Genomic DNA, 19,561 nt, shown 5'->3' on the forward strand with positions numbered 1-19,561 from the left:
ATTAGATTCCTTCCTCTCAAGCCATAATAATAAGTTCTTCATGAAAAAGCAAAGGAGAGACCCCAGGATACTCCCACTTACAGAACTAAAATCAAACCTTTTCTGAGTTTCTTTTGTGCGCTTGTCAGGACAGGGCTCAAAGAGATCACCAGTATATTCAAACTCACACTGAAAGTGTCAATGGGCAGACAAAACAAAACAAAACAAATCCCACCACTCACTCCTCTCCTGTGTCAGGCAATACTGAAATGAGAAATCTCCAGAGAAAAAATGCTCTCATTGCCTGTCCACTGTTTTACATACTTCTGAGGTCTGAATAATTCAGAAAAGCAACTGTTTTTTGGTCCAGATCTTACTCATTGGAGATTCACCTGTCCTAAGAAGGATCAATAAAAAGAAATGAAATCAAGCAAAAAAAACAGTCATTAGGAAAATTAGGTCCTGATCCTTTAGTACCCAGTTAAGACAGCTAACTGTCTGCAGTCCGACTATTTTAAGGTCTCCACAAACCTGCATAAAATGGTTTACATAGAAAGGAGAAACAGGTTACCTGAGTAATCATTTATGCTTCCATAAATGAATGCAAAGTGGATGTGAATAGGTGTGAATATGAATTCTGCTCTGCCACATTTGGATGTGCAAATGAGTAAGCTGCTACTCAAGGAACTAAGGACATTTCCATGCTCAAAAGAAACTTCCTCTTACAGAAATAATTTACATCGATGGTAGTCAGGTGTAGGGAAAAATAGTGTATTTGGCTCTGAACACAGTGCTAAATGAACTTGTACTGAACATCGGCATATTAAGGGATTTTCAGTTTTGACCACCATCAGAAAATTTAGGTTTTTTGCTACTGCGTACCTCATTTGGGCCAGCAGATTGATTTGTTTGTTTTACACAAACAGACAAATTGCTTGGGGTTTGTTACAATTTTCACTTAGAGAAGGTTAAAAAAGAAGGCAGCCTCCATTCTAGAATAAAACGAATGGAAAATTGCTTCACAGGTTGGGACCACAAGGGATGAGAAAAGAGCACCGTCTAGCTCACTTGTCCCCATACTTTTTCTGTTATCCAGCTTACAGAAGAATAATCTTATGCTTCTCACAATACAAAGGTGAATGTCAGAGGTAATGAGATTTTTGTTATGCTGGCAATCTGCTGTGCCCATATGTGCAGAGAGGCCCTGGTTTGAGAACCACTGGCCACAGCACTGGAACAAACAACCCACCATTAGCATGGCTGAAGTCCATTCCTGGCTGTCCCACAGATTCATTTTGTGACCTTCGATTGGCAGACCTTTGTGGTGTTTTCAAGCTAGTGCTGAACAGGGTAGTTCCTAACATAGAAGAAATTCAGCAGCTGCCAGGTTAAAAAGTACAGAGATATTATAATAGTGGCTCTGTTTCTGGAAACAGTGCAGGAAGTGGTAGGCACTATGAGAAGTACCACTCACTTGTGCGTACCAAAGTGCTTTGAGGTCTTTCATGCAGTCCTGCCTTAAATTTCGAGAGAGATTCCATAAAATGTAGTTTTCTATGTTTTTGCTAAGTGTTTCAAGACTTCCCCCTGAAAAGCATCACAGAAAGAAAAATGCAATCAAAGGTAATTTAGGCATTCTGAAGAATAAATAAATCTGAGATCACCAAAGAGTAGATCAGTAGAGATGAGCATTATGATAGTATGAAAAAAACTGAGCTCCTATTAGCAGGCAAGAGCAGCGTGTGCAGCTGAACCTGCATGTAGCAGGCTCTCTAGCAGTCCATAAGGAGAGGATGAAATTCCACGGTGTGTGGTGGGGGTTAGACTAATATCCCAGGATGCACATGTAGAGATGATGCTTTAATCATTTTTTATTAACGCTAAAGTCTGGATTTACCATACCATACCCCAAGGCTATCCCTTCTCTCCCCAGCTTTTTTGAAACTCAAATTGTTGAAGACAGCTGCCTTGTCAAAACCCATTGCCAAATTTTGATAAGAAATTGCATATGTTTGACTTCAGATTTCTAAACATCACATAACCATTCCCATTGTGCTTTGATGCTGGCTTAACTTCAGAAGAAAAATATTAATATTTAATACATTTTAATATGTAATTTTTCAAATGTCAGAATCTAAGGCAGGCTGAAAGGAACTTCAGATATCTAGTTTTCACACTGCTGGAATCAAATGTGTGTCCTCTTTTAGCAAGATGTGTCAGTTTTTGCACATATTAAGCAACAAAACACCAATTAAATCCCTAAAAAAATAGTCCAAGTGCTATTTCACAGTTGATGGCTGGTGATAATTACTTGGGCTTAATATTTACCCTACATAAGAAATTATCTAACCTTTCTTCATCTTGGCTATTCTCCACACTTGTTATGAAGACCTGATGGGCTCATCATCTTTATCCCCAGGAGAGACGAAGACCAAACTGTTCTGAAACATGGAAAGGAAAATATTGTGTTTGATTTTTTTTTTTAATTTAAAAAACAAACAAAAACACAGACACACACTAAAAATCCAACAACAACAAAGTTAACTTCTGATTTTGGTAGATTTTCAAATTATCCTGCCACTTTTATTCCACATACTTAATGCATGAGGGGCATGGGTACATCTACTTGGTAAATAACCGATCACTGACTAAAGCACACAGACTTAAAATGCATTTATGGAAGGTTTAAGGCCATAATTTATGATAATGGCATGTGAGAGCACAAATTAATTCAAAGTGTGAATGAAACAACTTATTTCAGATGCAAACACTGAACCCTTCTATTTTATTTTTTTTTCTTTGAAATTCTAACCACCATATATGTAAATAAGCCAAAAAACAAATAAACAAACATTATTCTGATAATTCTCCATAATTCATTTTAATTATTTACTGTATTCAGAGCAAACACAGCATTGCTATTTTAGGGTGAGAATTGTCAAAAACAAATATTTCAGGATCTCAAAGTCACAGGTTTTCAATAGATCTGGTATTCCCATTTCACTTAGAGTCAAAAAGGCCATGTTCACCAACTTGAGTATATGTCAAAATGTATTATCCAGTCACTTGTTTCTCATTTGTGAGCACTAGCCTATATGTATTGTGTCAAAGGCATTCTAAAATCCCATCCATGAGGAGTCCAAACATGAGCATAAATATCATATGCTACTGGTCTTTATGCCTGTATCTTATTTTATTTTTTCAATATGTACAAATACAGAAAGAGCCTTAAGGCTTAAGCAAGATCTAAAAACCTCATCTGTTTCCCAGAATCACAGATGGTTCCCCTCCTTGACTTGTTTAGTTAATCTGGAAACATCTTCATCCCTCTCCAAACCCTAAAAGCACCTTGATTCCTCTCCAGAAGTGATGCACACACCTGAATGCCTGCCAGGCAGTGACAGTGCACACAGTCCTTCCTGAAGGTCTTTGCACAGGATCCACACAAAATTTAACAACAGTTCATCTTATTCTGATTCAGTGCAAAACCAGTCAGAACTTTGTATAAACATTTTTACAAGAAAGAAAACAGCAATGATAGAAAGTATAAACCTCAGCACTGTGACTAATACTTATTCAAGCCACAAGAAATGTATCATGGTGCTAAACAGAACTGATGAGATAAAGTACGGATTTAAGTCTGTAACTGAATGTGAACGATCCAAAATTCTGGGCTGTTTATTCCAGTTATATGGCAAATACGCCGATATTTAATCCTCCCTAGGACAGTTAAATTGGAGTTGAATACGACACAGAAAGGGTTATTCATTTACCACATTATTAATCACATTTCACCAGTACTTCTGATTGTTTTCAAGAATACGTCGCTGTTTCAAGGACATCTGCTGCTGGAATTATGTTTGTATTTTATCCAATGGAAAATACCAGAGTTCATCTCACAACTTACTTGCCATGCAGGTAGATCTCTTTTGACCAGTCAGACATTATCCCCCTTTCTATACTTATTAACATTCATAAGTTGTTGCAACAGAATACGAAGGACAGGCATGAGACCTTATTACATTAGGTGATCTACTAACATATCAACACAACATAACATACGTTGAACAGAGTTTATAATAAAACCAATTTAGTATCAGGTAATGATGCACTTATTCTGCTTAAGTGATTCTATCATCTTTTCTCAGTTAGCAAGCCCACCTGTTGATCCTTGTGTCAGCAGAGCACTGCACCCTATTCCTGAGACAGTAAAGCCTAATTTTCTTTGGATTTCCCTTATTCCACATCTCTCTAACACAAAGAGGTTTCTTCTGCTTGACACAAAAATGTGTTTGCTTTCTGTGTGATCCTTCAGAACATAGCCGTGAGCACCGGCTCAGTGGAGAGGGTGGCTAACGGAGAAAGCACTGCTGGAGAAGAGACAGCAGCCAGCAAGGAAGAAGAAAAGAAAACAGGATTTGTCAAGTTTGGATGGGTGAAGGGCGTGCTGGTGAGAAACTTATATGTGTTTTTAAATAATAAAATAAAATAAAATAAAATAAAATAAAATAAAATAAAATAAAATAAAATAAAATGTAAGATAAGTTCTACAATATCAAGCTCTTTTAAGAGAGGGAGGTATACTTGAAGGATGTTTGGGGTGGTCTTTAAGAGCCTTCATTGCATACCATCATGTTTCTGATTAACACTACTTTCACTGTTATGCTAATGCAATATTATTTGTTCAAAACCTAGGTAAGATGCATGCTCAATATCTGGGGTGTGATGCTTTTTATTCGACTTTCCTGGATTGTAGGTCAAGCAGGAATTGGTACGTATCTTATTTAATACCATTTTCAACAGTGAAAGGGATAAAGAGGATAAACTATACACGACTGTGATTAATATATAATCTGAGATGTGCATTTGCATGTTGAAATAAATAATGTTTTCAAATGCTTGCCAGGGTAAAATATGTTAATCCTCCAAACTATTGGAATTTTCCAGACTACCAGCCAAATTACTGCTTAGAGGCATAGATCTGTTAACTATGCATACGATCATCACATTTGAATATTTCTGAGCTTTGGTGAAATTTGTATTTAGATCCTGTAACAGATGTAAACTTCAGGACTCAAGCCAATTTCTAATACGTGTGTACAGAATTAACCTGTAAGAGTTCACACTTTGCTTATCTGTGAATCCCAAACCTTGTCATCTGCATATTAAAAACAACACTTCTTCACACTTCTCTGCAAAGATGAAAACAGAATTGGAAGGAGGTCTCATCTCATCAGGATTTTATTTTTAACTATAGTGGGGCACTAGATACTAGCGTACTATGAAACACTTATTAAAACTTTGTTACCACTTTTGTTAACAAAGTACACTTCACAGCCTGCTGTATCTTTGCTTCTTTACTGTATTTTAATTAACCCAATTCCCACATCGCACCCCTGGGAGACTGGGCCCCAGGGGCTCCATTCAATATGTTGAGCATTCAATGCAAAAGGGCTCAAAACACAGCAAGAACCTCCTGCAACTAGAAGCAGCCCCCAGGAGGGTATCAGTAACTGTTGTGTGGCACAACTTCCTTTTCACAGCTGCTGTCATGAGGAAACACAAACATGAGCCATAACAGCAGTGTCACTGTGTTACATGCTTAAAATTAAAGTGGGGCCCTAATTTTTGCCTTACACCTAGACATCATAAAAAGCACCAATCCAAAGGGCCGATGGCAAGTTTCAGTTTATATTCGCACAGAATGGAAGTACTGAGTAGATGTGAGCTGGAGTCCAAACTCTGGCCTCTGGGCCTCAACTCTCCACACGTTGGACAAAACTCAGTGCTCAAATTCAGACTGAATGCGACCATCATTGACTGCTTTGTTGTTGGCTGAAATGAAATACTGAACAGAAACATCTCCAGAATTTTGCCTGACTGAGGTGTAACTTCCAGCAAAACACATTAACTTTAGAGAACTTTTGTTCGAGGAAGACTGAGCTTTAAAAAGCAGACACAAGTGAAATACTCATTAAGGAAAAAAAAAAAAAAAAATCCAGCCAGAAACCTCTAGGCACAAGTAGGTAAAAAAGCCAACACAATAAAAGTTCCAGAACTGAGCGGAAGAACCTTACCTACTTTTGCAGTGCTCCATGCATGGCTCCAGCACTGTGCCTGACAAAGGGGTGCTTGCTGACTTTATGATGCATACCAAATGAGAGCACGCAGCCCAGGGCATTCATAAGTATATGCCTTGCCATGAAAATTCTGCATCTTAATATTGCCAAGACTTTGCTCTGGGGTTTCATGCAAAATTAGTTTTTAAGGGCAGTTTAGTAACTTATTGAGATCATCAAGAAGTATTACTTTGTTTTGAGGTGTGAGAATAGCCATGGGCAAGAGTAATTCATTTTAGAACAACTTACTTAGCAGCCATACACCCAGGTTTCAATCTAAACTTTAAACAGATTTTAGCTTTAATTTACACCAACATCAGTAGCAGATTTCTGCTTTCATGTTTAATTTTATCATTTTAATTCACTGATAAGCAGACGCTCTTTTCCTATGGTTTATTGCCCTGCTATTGCTTTTTAAAATTGCATGTCTTATTTAAGGATGTTAGTCCTACTTCTGAAAATGAGACACCAAATTCTATTTGGATAACCTCTCAATATGTTTTCTGAATGTCTTGCAAACAATGAGTTTAAATCTGTAGCCAAGACTTAAAGAGAACAGTGATAGAACCTCATCATCATGATAACCTGGGGATTTCACGTAGTAGTACTACTAAGATGAAAATTAAATGTCAACCCACTATCTAGGCACCATTTATATTCCCATCGTTAAAGAGCCAAAGAGAGAAAAAAAAACATTATTTTCATATCCTGATAGGCTGTCTTGGGCAAAAACTCTAAGAAGGGAAAAAAACGGGGCCCTGAGTTTATCGTCAAGTAGCACAAAAGGCACAGGCTGGTTCTGATAAGAATCAAGTTCCACAACCAACCTGGTATTTTCATGTAACATCTGGGTACTCGCCAGTCTGTATTTGTACCTATACACAGAATGGTTAACCAAAGGAACCACATTTATTTATATTTCACGTTTAAGTGAAAATCTGGCCCCAAATATTACAATTAGGTTACACTAAATTATATTACGATAATGTTTTGGTTGTGTCACTTGAATTATTTTATGCATTTTTCTTCTTAAATGTAATTTTTTTTAAAATATATATTAAGGTCTTCCCAAGCAGATATTACTCATCAGATTAGCAAAATATCTGCCCCTAAGTAACATACATATATTTACAATACAACCTGTGAAATCTAATAGGAAATTCCAGAAAAATAGTCCTCAGGATGAATGTGTTCTTGCTAAATAATTTTGGCACAACTTTAAGAGTAATGTGTCTGATGTTCCATTTAACAGCTGATTAATAGTCATATTCAGCCACTTCTTGAGCACAAAATGTACACAGTTCAATAAGATCCTTCCATACAGCACGTGGTGGTAGCTGACCAAAAGAAATGCCCATTTGGATTATTATTTTTTTTTAATGTGGATTACATACAAAGTAAGAGTATGACTTGTTTTAAAATGGCTCAGAAATCAATAGGGTAAAAGTGATTTATTAGAAGCTCAAATCACTTTATATATCCTATGTTGTGCTATAAAACATTTATATCCCCGTGTTATGTTGTTTTTAAAGGATTGTGATAACAAGTCTGTAATTTAAGCAGCAAAGAACATTCATTCACAGGCTGGATATCTACAACCATACAGTATGAATAGAAGTTGGGAGTCTGATCTAGAAACTGGGAGGTAGAAACACAGCAGATATATCAGTATATTTGTAGGTCTAGCTGAATGTCAGTTGAAGGATCCAAGTTTCAATTTGGAGGAGCCCTGGTCAATAAATATTTCTATAGGCAATATATTATCTTCAGTTCCACACTGAAGACCTCTGTAGTTTACAGAAACAAGAGAGCTACTGCATAAGTGTTGGTAAATTCAGATAAAACTAAAAACTGATTCAATGTTTTCCACCAAATGATAATTGTTTCATTTCTTTTTCTTGTCTCATAGCTAGAAATAGGAATATAAGCTATAAATTTGAGAGAAAGTATCTGATTTCTTCATCAGACTTGAAAGAAGAAAGTACTCTTTACATACAGAGCCAAACTTTTCTCCATGGTTCCAGAAAGATAGCAAAAACAGAGGCCATAATTGTAGCTCAGGAGGTCCAGACAGGACATAAAGACATACTTTCTCAGTGGGCGGTGGGTCATCTAGCATTCTAACATATAACTCCAAAGAGGCTGGGGGATCTTTATCCATGGAGGTTTTTGGGATCCAACTATCCAAAGCTATCACTGAGTTAATGCTGTGTTGGTGATAGCTCAGCTCTGGCTGAGAGGCTGAACTCCACACCTTCAGAAGTCACTTCCAACTGATGTTTCTGGGAATCTAAATCAAACTAGACACCTAGCACAGTTTCACAATGTTAACAGAAATTTGGTCATATAGCTGAAGATTGTAAACATACTCAAATTTCAGAGTCTTGCTGAAATTTAGTTCACTTGTCAGTAATATTGATCTTCAGATGTTTCATTGTTTCCATTTAATTATATAATTTTCTGATGTCAGCGAAAAAAGGATGCCAAATTCTCTAAGACAATCCATTACAGGCTACTTGATAAAGTGAATGACATCTAGAAAGCAACATTTCCACTTTTGAATGTTGATCTTGTGTTACAGTAAAATTGCTTTTTGCAGGGAAAGAAGGAGATGAAGAGAGAGTGGTTTAGCACAGCAGTTGACAGCCTAGCAAATAAGGATGTTGAAGTATCATACTCAGGTCTTGTTTCTCTACCTGATAGATTCCTTGTCCTGGCTCACTCTGAAACTATATAGTCAGTCTGCCTCCAATTCAATATTTAACTAACTGACGAAAGACAGAAACATTCTTACAAGAAATCTGGTTAATCTCTTCTCCTGAACAGCCAGGATGCATATTAAAGGCAAACAGAAGCATTCAGACCAAGGAATACTCGCTTGCTCATTTCACTCAGCTATTGAAGAAAAATTTGAAAATCATAAGGGGGCTTCTGGCTAAGGTACTCCTATCAGAAATCATCACTGCTTGGAGACTGATGGGAATAATTTAGTACTGGCACATGGACTCCTTGGAAATGTTCTGCGAATTTCAAATGGTCAACAAACCAACTTTCCATTTATTGCTCTGATTCTGGCCTGAAAATTCCATTTAAAGAGAGAATGATTTGTAGGAATCGTGGAACACGAGAAAAATATTTTATCTTCTTATTACTGACAGGTCTTGGAGTAATCATAATTCTCCTCGCCACGATGGTAACCTCAATTACTGGGTTGTCAACTTCTGCAATAGCAACTAATGGGTTTGTCCGTGGAGGTAAAATCTTTAGGGTTACTAATGCTTTCAAGCTCCAAAAGATCTTTATGTATTATTTTTCATATGATGCAAACCAGAGGGATGATAAACCAAACGATGGATCTACAGGACCCGGAGGTAACAATTCTAGACAACTCTAATCACAATTAATGGCATGTTTGAGTTGTCTCTTTTCATAAATTCCACACTTCAGTTCAGTCTATGGAGTACATTTCAGATGTTCCTGCCAAATGCAGACTGAGGAGTGGCATCTGGCTTCTCAATTTTTTCATTCTTACCTTTCAGCAGGTCTTTCCTATTCAGAGCCTTTCAGGTTGGACATCCTTGGACAAAACAAGCACGAGGCACTCTTCCTCTTATTTTTAAGTATGATGCAGACCGGTGGATATCTTCAACTTAATTCCTTCCAGTATAATTCTTTATAATACCCCTTGCATTTCAGCTACCTCCTTAGAAGACGAGTAAATATTTTCTCTGGAAAAGTGCACATCAGATATCTTACCAAAAAACGTTTCAGTACATTTCAGAGCCTTAAAGTTATAACCAGTCCATGCTAACCTCTGTGGAAAACAGCAAGTTCTTACTACATCATTTAAGCAGAACAGGTATTTGAATACACTTGAATATACTCTCTTTTTCGAATCTTTCAGGTCTTGGAATCATAGTTATTGCTCTGAGCGTAGTAGTAACAACTTTAACAGGTATCTCCATGTCTGCCATTTGCACTAATGGAGTAGTAAGAGGAGGTAAGTGAATATCATTTCATGAAAAATACAGAACTCTACAGATTTGAATTAGAAAAAAGTGGGAATTAAGTATGTTATAAGCAAAATAAGAATAAGTAAATATATCTGGGATGATTTCTCTCAATGGAACAACAATAATTTAAAACAGTTATAGTCTTAAACATTTATTTTGTTTACAAAAAAAAACATTAAGTGAGAAGGGATGAAATAATTAACTGGCAAAGTAATATGCTCCATTTATGGTGACACACAAAAAAGGATTAATGACTCACTGCATTCCTCTCTGGGAGCTTTAAAAATGTATCACAGTATAAAATTATAAATGCTAAATTAGGATGGATCTAAGTAAGGTAGAACTTATCCTGAGGTGAAGTTTCCACTATGTATAACTATGAGAGCTGCTCCAAAAGTAATGCATTCTGATTCTATGATTGGCCCACAGTGTCAGAGGCAGATGTTGGTGGTATGACAGTAGAGGACAAGCCTTTTCACCAACATTCCGTTAGACGTTGCTGCTGTGCAACAGATGGCAGCAGAGGGGCAGTCTGACAAAATGGTGCCTGACATGGAAGTGCGTATGAAGGAAAGTTGTGCAATTGAATTCCTCCACGTGGAAAAAATTGCACCCATTGAAATTCACCAGTGCTTACTGAACATTTATTGAGCCTAAACACTGGAAGTGAGCACAGTGAAGAGGTGGCTGATACATTTCAGCAATGACTTCGTAGCATCTGTGAAACAGTGGGTCACCTCCGCTGGTGCTATTGTGTAAGCATGGCATGCACTCTTGTTCATCACTGGTGAAAATGCACAGCTAATAGTGATGACTATGTCGAAAAGTAGTGTTCCGTAGCTGAGAATTTGCTCTATCAAATAGTGTTGTTGTGCTCTTTGCATTTGTTATAGCCTCCCATGGAAATCATAGAATCATAGAATCACTCAGGTTGTTCAAGACCTTAAAGATCATTGAGTCCAACCACAACCTAACCATACTACCCTAACTAACAACCCTCTGCTAAATCATGTCCCTGAGCACCACATCCATAAGGATTTTAAACACATCCAGGGATGGTGACTCAACCACTTCCCTGGGGAGCCTATTAATAAATGGAAACATATATATAAATAAATAAATGGAATAAGAGGCATTACTTTCAGAGCAACCTATATTTCGTATCATGAAAAATTGTTTAAAGATCTAGTTTTGCAACTAGCATGTCCTGAAGGATTACTGCAATGGAAGGGCATTCAGAATAGTCCAAAGGCAGAGCTGGTACAAAGCATATTCCCACATTCCCTGTTTTTCAGTGTCCTCTATTAATCTTTATTATGTTTGTTAGGTTTAAAGTAGAGATTCCTGTGGTATTATGTGAGAAAAATAAGCAAACACTGAGCATTTAGATGTGCTGAAATAACATTTTCTGCTTGCAGGTGGAGCATATTATCTTATCTCAAGAAGCCTAGGCCCAGAGTTTGGTGGATCTATAGGACTTATCTTTGCTTTTGCAAATGCTGTGGCAGTTGCTATGTATGTAGTTGGATTTGCTGAAACAGTCGTAGAGCTTCTTAAGGTAAACGTAGCTGTTTTGTGCATATTGTTAAGTTGGGGCATTTTTTTGTTGTTGTTTAGTATTTGTTTAAATTATGATACTTTTTAGCTACACTTTAAGCAATGTCTTTACCAGGAAAGACTCTGGTCTAACTGTGACAGAATGCTTCTCCATTCTTTCTGTCTTATGAATATGCTAATGATTTCTCAACAAGAGCCTCAAAAATCAGGAAAGGAGATAGATATCCATCCAACTGGATAGCCAAATAGCTCCAGCTAAGTGCAAGCTGGAGCATGAAATATGAATACTTCGTCTCACAAAGTGTTGAAACTAATTAAACTATGACAACTCATTCCCTTTTATTTCATCTTGTTACCTAACCCCACCAGCTGGATAGAGAAAGTCTGGTTTTAACACTATTTCTTACTCTTTCCAGGAGAGTGATACAATAATGGTAGATGAGTCCAATGATATCAGAATAATAGGTACCATAACTGTTGTATGTCTTCTTGGCATCTCTGTTGCCGGCATGGAATGGGAAGCAAAGGTAAAGCTTTAAAAGTAAATACAAGCAAAGAATATATTAGAATATTGTGCAGGGTTAACATGTGAGGAATGCTGTACAACAGGTGGGATTTTCAAAAGCATTCCTTCAATTTATGCCTAACCTTTCTAAAAGCAATAACAGCTTAATCATTACATTCAATGAAAACACTACTACTCTGTGCTCTTCCTTTAACATTCATTTAAGAGGGGAAAAGGAAGTTTATGTTCCACAGACAGCTTGATTATATTGATTTTCATAATCCATGCCACCATTTAAAGACTTGAGTAAGTGCCCCTTTTGCCCTTACTTTTGACGCAGCTTGACAGAATAAGCAGCAGTTAAAACAATGTTTTTGTCATTGTGCTCTCTGAAGCTCTGCCTACCAGGAAAGCTCTATTTTCTGTCCATTCCATAATCTCTGATGATTTCTGCTACTCCTTTACCTTAAAATAAAAGAATTAAAACAGGAAATACAAATGGAAATACCTCAGAATGTAGGAATCAGGTCTAGAATAGGACTCTTTTCATATTCTGCGGTGACAAAAGCTTAGAACTGCTTGTAAAAGAGATCAGAAAACAAATTAGATATTATAACGCTTCAAGTGACAACTCACTGCAACTAAACAATTTATATAACAATATAAAAGTGTCTCATACATGATATTTATGCATTAACTTTTTCATTTTCTTTTTCCCTTTAAAGAAAAAAATGTAAAATTAAATTACAACTACTTTATAAACACTGTTAGTAAAAGCTATCTGCCGTTGTAATTAGCTGATAGCAGTTTGTTTTCTTCAGCTGTCTTGATTCCTGGTGTTTTCTAGGTCTATAAAAATTTGTAATCTGTCATAGGGAACACAAACATCACTTAATCACTTACTATTTAGCCATCTCCATTGTCAATATAAATTAAAATCATTGGGGAAATCTTTGTTTCTATCAACAGGCTCAAGTTATTCTTCTAATTGTTCTCCTTATTGCCATTGCAAACTTCTTTATTGGGACAGTTATTCCTACCAACAACGAAAAGAAGGCAAGAGGCTTTTTTAATTACCAAGGCAAGTACTGCTTGTCTATCATAGAACAGTAACTTCATTCTTTGTGGCTGCATATTGAGTTGAGGATTCTACTGAAAAAGGTCACAAGATCAGGATCTTTGGCCCAAGTTTAAATAGGTTTGCAAACCAAGGGAATATATTTCATCTTTAATTTTGAGTCTGTCTCTCTGCTGCTGAAGCTGACAGCATAGTTAGCTGCAGTTTGAGTCACATATATATCAGCAGAGCACAGACAAACCTTTACACAGAGCTAAGTGCAAGTGCTGTAGTGACACTGCTGTCACTTCAATACAGAGCTGTAGCTCTGAGATGCAGACAAGCACATCCTACTGGGGATCAGACTGAGGAAATCAAATTCGCTTTGCTGTGATATGAGACAGATTCAAACCCAAATGTACAGACACGGAAGACTAGATTATTCATCCCCTTCATTAAGTAACTTTGGAATCAAATCCCATCAGCTTCTTTCATTTTCACCTGTATTTGCAGCATCAATATTTGCAGAAAACTTTGGACCAGATTTCAGAAGTGGAGAAGGATTTTTCTCAGTGTTTGCCATCTTCTTCCCAGCTGCCACTGGCATTCTCGCGGGAGCCAACATCTCAGGAGATCTGAAAGTACGTATTTCATTAATTTCATAATACTAGCTGTGGGCTGAAAAAAGAACAAGAAAACTAATTATGAATCAGCACTGTATTCAGTTTTAAATCATGCCTGATTTTGGGAAGCAAAACTCTCCTTTAAATATCTGCTATTTTGGGAAGCAAAACTCTCTTTTAAATATCTGCTATGTTATTTAAAAATACCAGTTCACATTTTCTTTCCTAATACATTACGAGTATTTACACAAATTACTGCATTCAGATTTGGGTTTCTATATAATTTAAAAGCATATTTCCATAAGCTGCAATAATGTAGTATTAATGGACCATTTGCAGAACATTACACAGAGAAACTGTGTGTATCTCCTGATGCACTTCTGCAAAATCTTCTGTAACGTCATCCCAAAAAACACACCTGTAAAGCTTGTATTTGTACTCACAAGAATCAGGGGAGACCAGCTTTTTTCTATTCAGGGTCATAGCAGAATAAACAGAGCATTTATTGAAAGCAAATATGTCCCAGTCCCTTGTCACTATGGCTGCTCAAAGGAAAAGATGCAGGTTTGCAGCTGTGAAAGAAGAAAGGAGTCTGAGGAGAAAGGGAAAGGAGGTCCAAGGGCACTTAATTGTCTTGCTGTAGCTGTTCTGTCAAGCTCTCACTCTCCTCCTGCAATGCAGAAGTTGTATAAGATAGTACTTCCACTATCTAAACAAACTGGTAAGTCAGAGACAAGAAATTAGTTGTAACTTTGAGTGCTCTCTAGTTTTCATGAGTCTGCACAGTGAGTATAATGCAGAGCGTTTACAGCCAAATACAAAAATGAACAAATTCAAAGCTCAGCAAAGCATTTTGTAAAACATCTCTAGTAAATATACAGCAATGCAATACTTCGTAGCATTACAATAAACTAGAAATGCAGCAGGGTGGGTATCCATGACTCAAGTTTTGGAATCTAGTGTTTAAATAAAATAAAATAAACACCACAAACAAGTAATTAAACCAAAACACTAAAAAGTCACCACCAAAAGGACACAACTCAAATCTAGCTTCCTCCAGCATATCCACTGATGTCTTTGGGCTTTATCATATAGACCCATTGACCCTGATATACCTTAAGGATTCAACCAAACATCTATTATTTCTGTACTGGCATAACAGTCACAAGTTCATCAGGATCCTACCATCCCTGACAGTTTTGTTTTCCTCCCTTATATTGATTGCATGCCTCATCTCCTTAGTTTCCAGAGGACTGCTTTTGAAGCCAAGCACGGAGAGAAATAGGCAGAATTGGAGCCGCTAATAATGATGTTTATGAGATTCCATTTTTAATTAAAAACAAAACAAAGCAAATCATTGTCTTCTGCCCACTGAGACTGAATCAGCCTCACAGTCTCTATCTTTTTAGCAAAAAAAAAATAATTATTTTGCCATATATGGTGCTCTCTATCTATGGTAAACTCCCAAAGTAGCAGCACTTCTTTCATAAGCTATTTGAAAGAGTTTGAACAGACCAAAGGAACCAACTCTCCTGTTGGCTCCCTGCAGTTGTTCCAATCTGGCAGTATGTAGAGGTCTATGACCAGCTCCTCCAGGCTGTAGATTCCCCACTGAGCATATTTAGATGCCTTAGACAGGTCTAATTAAATTACCCACCCAGTCCAGAAATCTAAAGGACAAACTAAGAATTATTTTAAATGTAAAATTGTTAAACAGCTATATACAGGCTTCTGTAGACACTACACATCCAAGTGGTGAGCTAGTTCAAAGCCTACTTGCAGAAAGAGTCCATCTTCCTAGGGACTACAGAAGGCTTGGGAGCAGATCTTAAAATGCTAGCAACACATTAAACATGTTTAACTGTTAATATAATTTAAAAGTTGTAAAGCAGTAAGTAGCTTAAACCCTAAGATTTAAGGTTATGGTGTTTAAGACTGCAACATAAGACTCAGCAAAAACAGTGACCCATGATACACACACCAAAACTGTATATATTAAAGCTACCACGATGTAAAGGGCTAAAGGTCTTACTGAGTTAAAATCACTTTGAAGTTATTTTTCAGTTCAATAAATCCTTGCATCATTAAAATTACATTATTTGTTAAATGCAGTTAAGTCATTCATCCCCATTTCACACAACTCACTAAATTATAGTTTTTTTCCATTCAATGAGCATAGCTGTTCTAACAGCACAACAACCTGTGGCTTAAAAGGTATTCCAGGCATCTACAACTAAATAAACTTCACTGAAGAAACTTAAGACAATTCACCAAGTGATTCCTAGCAGAAACAAACATACACTAAATCGTAATGCAGATCATTGGACTCACTCACAACTGCATGAACGAAGTCAAAATTCTCGTGAACTGGTATAAACATTATATTCCCACCTTATTAGATCTTCTAAATTAACAGTCAGAACAGTGAAAAGTAGCAGTTTGTTGTCAAGGTATAAGTACTAACAATTACTAGCTGTTAATCACAGAAGTACTGTATTCTGCTCCAAGTAGCTTACGTGCAGCTATCATACTGATGAACCAAAATGGTCTTGCCTTCTCATCCACACAAGTGTCACAGCAACTTCACAAACTGCATTACTGCAGAACTGCACTATTCTCGCTTAAGCAATTGCTTACGCCAAAAGCCTGATCTTTATGAAGGCGCAGAAGGTTTAGTGCCAAGTTATTATGGGAATATGAGCTGTAATCACATCCTAAAGTGGCTGCCTGTACAACTTTGTCCTGCTGCCAGAGAAAAAGGCATCACATTGAATGGAATAGCCTCATGGCCTGGAAATGAACATCATCTGGACCCACTGAATCAAGCAACTAGATGGTTAGTTCAGCAACTACGCACCATTTCACTATTAAGACATTAAAATAAAGCCCACTGCAACGTAGGGGGAGTTCAGAGCAGTCAGAAATGCAGAGTTAGCCCCACTCCTGCAGAATATCCTACACTATACCAACGGTAGGAGCACTGCACTAACAACTGTTTCATGGCTACGTACCTCCAGGGACAGGAGATATGGGCGCAGTTCTAAGTGATAAAAATCTACCTTGTACATATCACAGTGTGATAGGACTCACTAGTATACAGAGTGCAGCATGGGAACTCAGTGTTTTTTGGATCACTGCTTTATTTTAAGGATCCGCAGGGTGCGATACCCAAAGGAACAATGCTGGCCATTCTGATAACAACAGTTGCTTACATAGGCGTTGCAGTATGTGCAGGTAAGCAAAGAACCTCTGTTTCATGTCTTAATTCATGCAGTTATATTATACAATTTATACAAGAAAATTTGAAAGCCTGTTATGCAAAGGAGTGATTAACCTCAGCAGTTTTTAATCCTGTGGATTTATTACATAGAGGTAGTTGCTTTGATTTTATTGCATGTAACATAAAGAAACGCAAAGTGAACATAAAGAAATAATCAGCAGAAACAAAAGTCTCTGTTTCAGAAGCCAGGTGGCATTTGTCCTGTTCAAATTCATATAGAAGATGGATTTTCTTGGATAATTTGGATGGATAATTTGGCTGCTTTTGCATTTGATTCAGCACCGAAGACAACTATCTGATAGCATCCATGAGTGCAGTAGGGATTCAAGGAACCTCAGATCAATCCGTTCATCTTTGTTTTTCCTTCATATTGAGGTTTCACATGGCTTCTACTCACTCTCCTTAGTCTTACTGAACACACACAAGTGATGTGGCAACATGCTTGCTTTATCTGTTGTGTGTCAACATTAACCAATTGTATCTCTTCATGAAGATGTGCTATGTCACTAACTGCTCTACAATGTGAGGTAACAAAAAAGCACACAGGCACAAAAATGGGGCTTGTACTGCAGCCATGAATGGTGTTCAAAGAAGATACAATTACATTATCATTGCAAGGATACAGTAAATCTCTGTTCAAGAAATAAAGATTTCTCTTCTACTTTAACAGTACTGTAACAAAGAGTGTTGTAAATGTTGCTCTTCCTTATGGGCAAATACCTCAGCACTGTATGAAAGCCCCGCAGGGACTCCCTTTTTTGTACTTCATGCAAAAAGCCAGAATACCTGAGTCAAGTTTCTGCTCAGATGTTGCATTATTTAGACCTAAATTTCACCTGCAACTACAGTTGAAGCAGTCATTCTTCACTTTCTATTATAATCCTGTGTTAGTGCATTGTTCTGTTCTGATAAGCAATAGCTTCAGAGCTGCCTACCTTTCAGTGCAATAAATATTTTTTTCCTATTTCCTTACCTATTTTCTAAAGAGATAATGTTTATTTTGGGATTCTCATTGGACATATTTGAAAATTTCACATAAACTCACATTTTGGCTGCTAAAGGTGTAGTTATCAGTATTCTAACTTCATATGGTTTTTGGTTGTTGTTGTTTGTTTTGTTTTCCATTTCTGGTAGCAAACAAAAAAAAAGACAGCATAAATATGCCCTTATTAAACACAGAGAACATAGACAATTACTCCTGTTAGAAGTTTTTCTTACTGTATTAGTATCTGTAGGGCTGTGACAATTTAAACAGCTAAGGATCTGGGGCTTTAAAGGAATTGCGTGTCTTTGATAAACCAAAAGATATATGCCTCAACCTAAGATCCTCACTGCAATGGTACCTTTGAATACTGAATCCTGGAAAAGTGGCCTCAGACTGACAATATACTTCTTAGTTAATTTATTGTTGATCTCCAGAGCATCTGGTTGTCTACTCTTAGACAAATGCATGTCTTCTTTAGTCAAGTGGATTATTATTTTAAGAGTAACAGAAGAAAATAGCTGCCTACAAATAACATGAAAAACTATAATACAGGGAAGTAAATTGGGCTTAACACAAAACATTACTTTTTGGGATGATGCTAAAGCAGAGATTGAACAAAATGTATGTAGACCAACAATCACAATATGGCAAGAACATTCTTCTGTTGTCACGAGGAAAGAAAGTAATAATATATTGTCTCCACAGCCTCCTGTGTTGTACGAGATGCTACTGGAAACGTCAATGATACAGTTATACCTGGGATGAGCTGCAATGGATCATCTGCCTGCAACCTAGGCTATGATTTTTCCAGATGCAGAAGTCAGCCATGCGATTACGGGCTGATGAATAATTTTCAGGTTTTAATAACATATACAACCATAAGCAATGTACAAATACTTCAGTACAAACTTGTGAAGATATTATTTACTGACAAGTGACAGCAACAGGAAATTCACTTTCATCTAGAAAAATCAAAAAACATAGGAGTAAGGTGAAAAGTCTGCACATTTCATATTAGCTTTATGGAAGCTATCTGATGCCACTAGTCTTCCCAGTACTCTGGTTACATCCCAACCTCCTCTTTCAACAAGTACCATGCAGGAGTATATCCTCCAACACCTTCAAACTCAAAACCTAGACTTAACAGAGACATCTGAAACTCCTGCCAGATGAGCAGTTCATCTCACTTTTCTTAACACATGGATGTGGTTTCACCTCAGGGGTGCTGTGGCTGCTCATAAAGGTTTACACCACAGTACAAAAGCCAAAGTTCAGACTTCTTCGAAAAAAGTATCTGAAATAGTCAAGTGAAAATTCAAGTGAAAAGTAACAAGATCTTTCTCCTAGGCCAGACAGAGCGCCATTTCTATTCTTCAAAACAAAGCTTAGGCAAAGGATCAAAGTAAAGCAGTTCTGCAAGACCACAACCACGGCTCCCAGATG

At 37.1% G+C, this 19,561-nt stretch overlaps 1 protein-coding gene and 1 long non-coding RNA gene across 7 annotated transcripts in view; one reads left to right on the top strand and one right to left on the bottom strand.

Moving 5' to 3' along the window:
• The window catches only part of SLC12A1 (solute carrier family 12 member 1), a 49,136-nt gene that overhangs the window by 4,496 nt on the left and 25,079 nt on the right, over window positions 1–19,561 (top strand). For 3 of the 6 annotated variants that reach the window (XR_005862688.2, XM_040706503.2, XM_040706504.2), the window contains exons 3-12: window positions 4,295–4,429; window positions 4,675–4,750; window positions 9,257–9,352; window positions 10,003–10,098; window positions 11,530–11,669; window positions 12,085–12,195; window positions 13,143–13,254; window positions 13,744–13,871; window positions 17,003–17,087; window positions 18,824–18,975. Coding sequence is in view for 5 of the 6 variants with exons in the window: in XM_040706503.2 (XP_040562437.1) it covers window positions 4,295–4,429; window positions 4,675–4,750; window positions 9,257–9,352; window positions 10,003–10,098; window positions 11,530–11,669; window positions 12,085–12,195; window positions 13,143–13,254; window positions 13,744–13,871; window positions 17,003–17,087; window positions 18,824–18,975 (1,131 nt within the window). In the remaining variant the exon portion in view is untranslated. The remainder of the gene's footprint in view (window positions 1–4,294; window positions 4,430–4,674; window positions 4,751–9,256; window positions 9,353–10,002; window positions 10,099–11,529; window positions 11,670–12,084; window positions 12,196–13,142; window positions 13,255–13,743; window positions 13,872–17,002; window positions 17,088–18,823; window positions 18,976–19,561) is intronic. The other 3 variants (XM_004943799.5, XM_040706505.2, XM_413814.8) reach the window with 2 other exon arrangements.
• Window positions 9,551–19,561, bottom strand: part of LOC107054178 — a 46,426-nt gene continuing 36,415 nt past the window's right edge. Inside the window, exons 8-11 of the long non-coding RNA XR_005862690.2 lie at window positions 13,732–13,865; window positions 12,682–12,748; window positions 12,076–12,201; window positions 9,551–9,826 (exon numbers count right to left, since the gene is read on the bottom strand). This is a non-coding gene — a long non-coding RNA (uncharacterized LOC107054178). The remainder of the gene's footprint in view (window positions 9,827–12,075; window positions 12,202–12,681; window positions 12,749–13,731; window positions 13,866–19,561) is intronic.

Source organism: Gallus gallus, chromosome 10 (assembly GCF_016699485.2).
Source record: "Gallus gallus isolate bGalGal1 chromosome 10, bGalGal1.mat.broiler.GRCg7b, whole genome shotgun sequence".
NCBI lineage: Eukaryota > Metazoa > Chordata > Aves > Galliformes > Phasianidae > Gallus > Gallus gallus.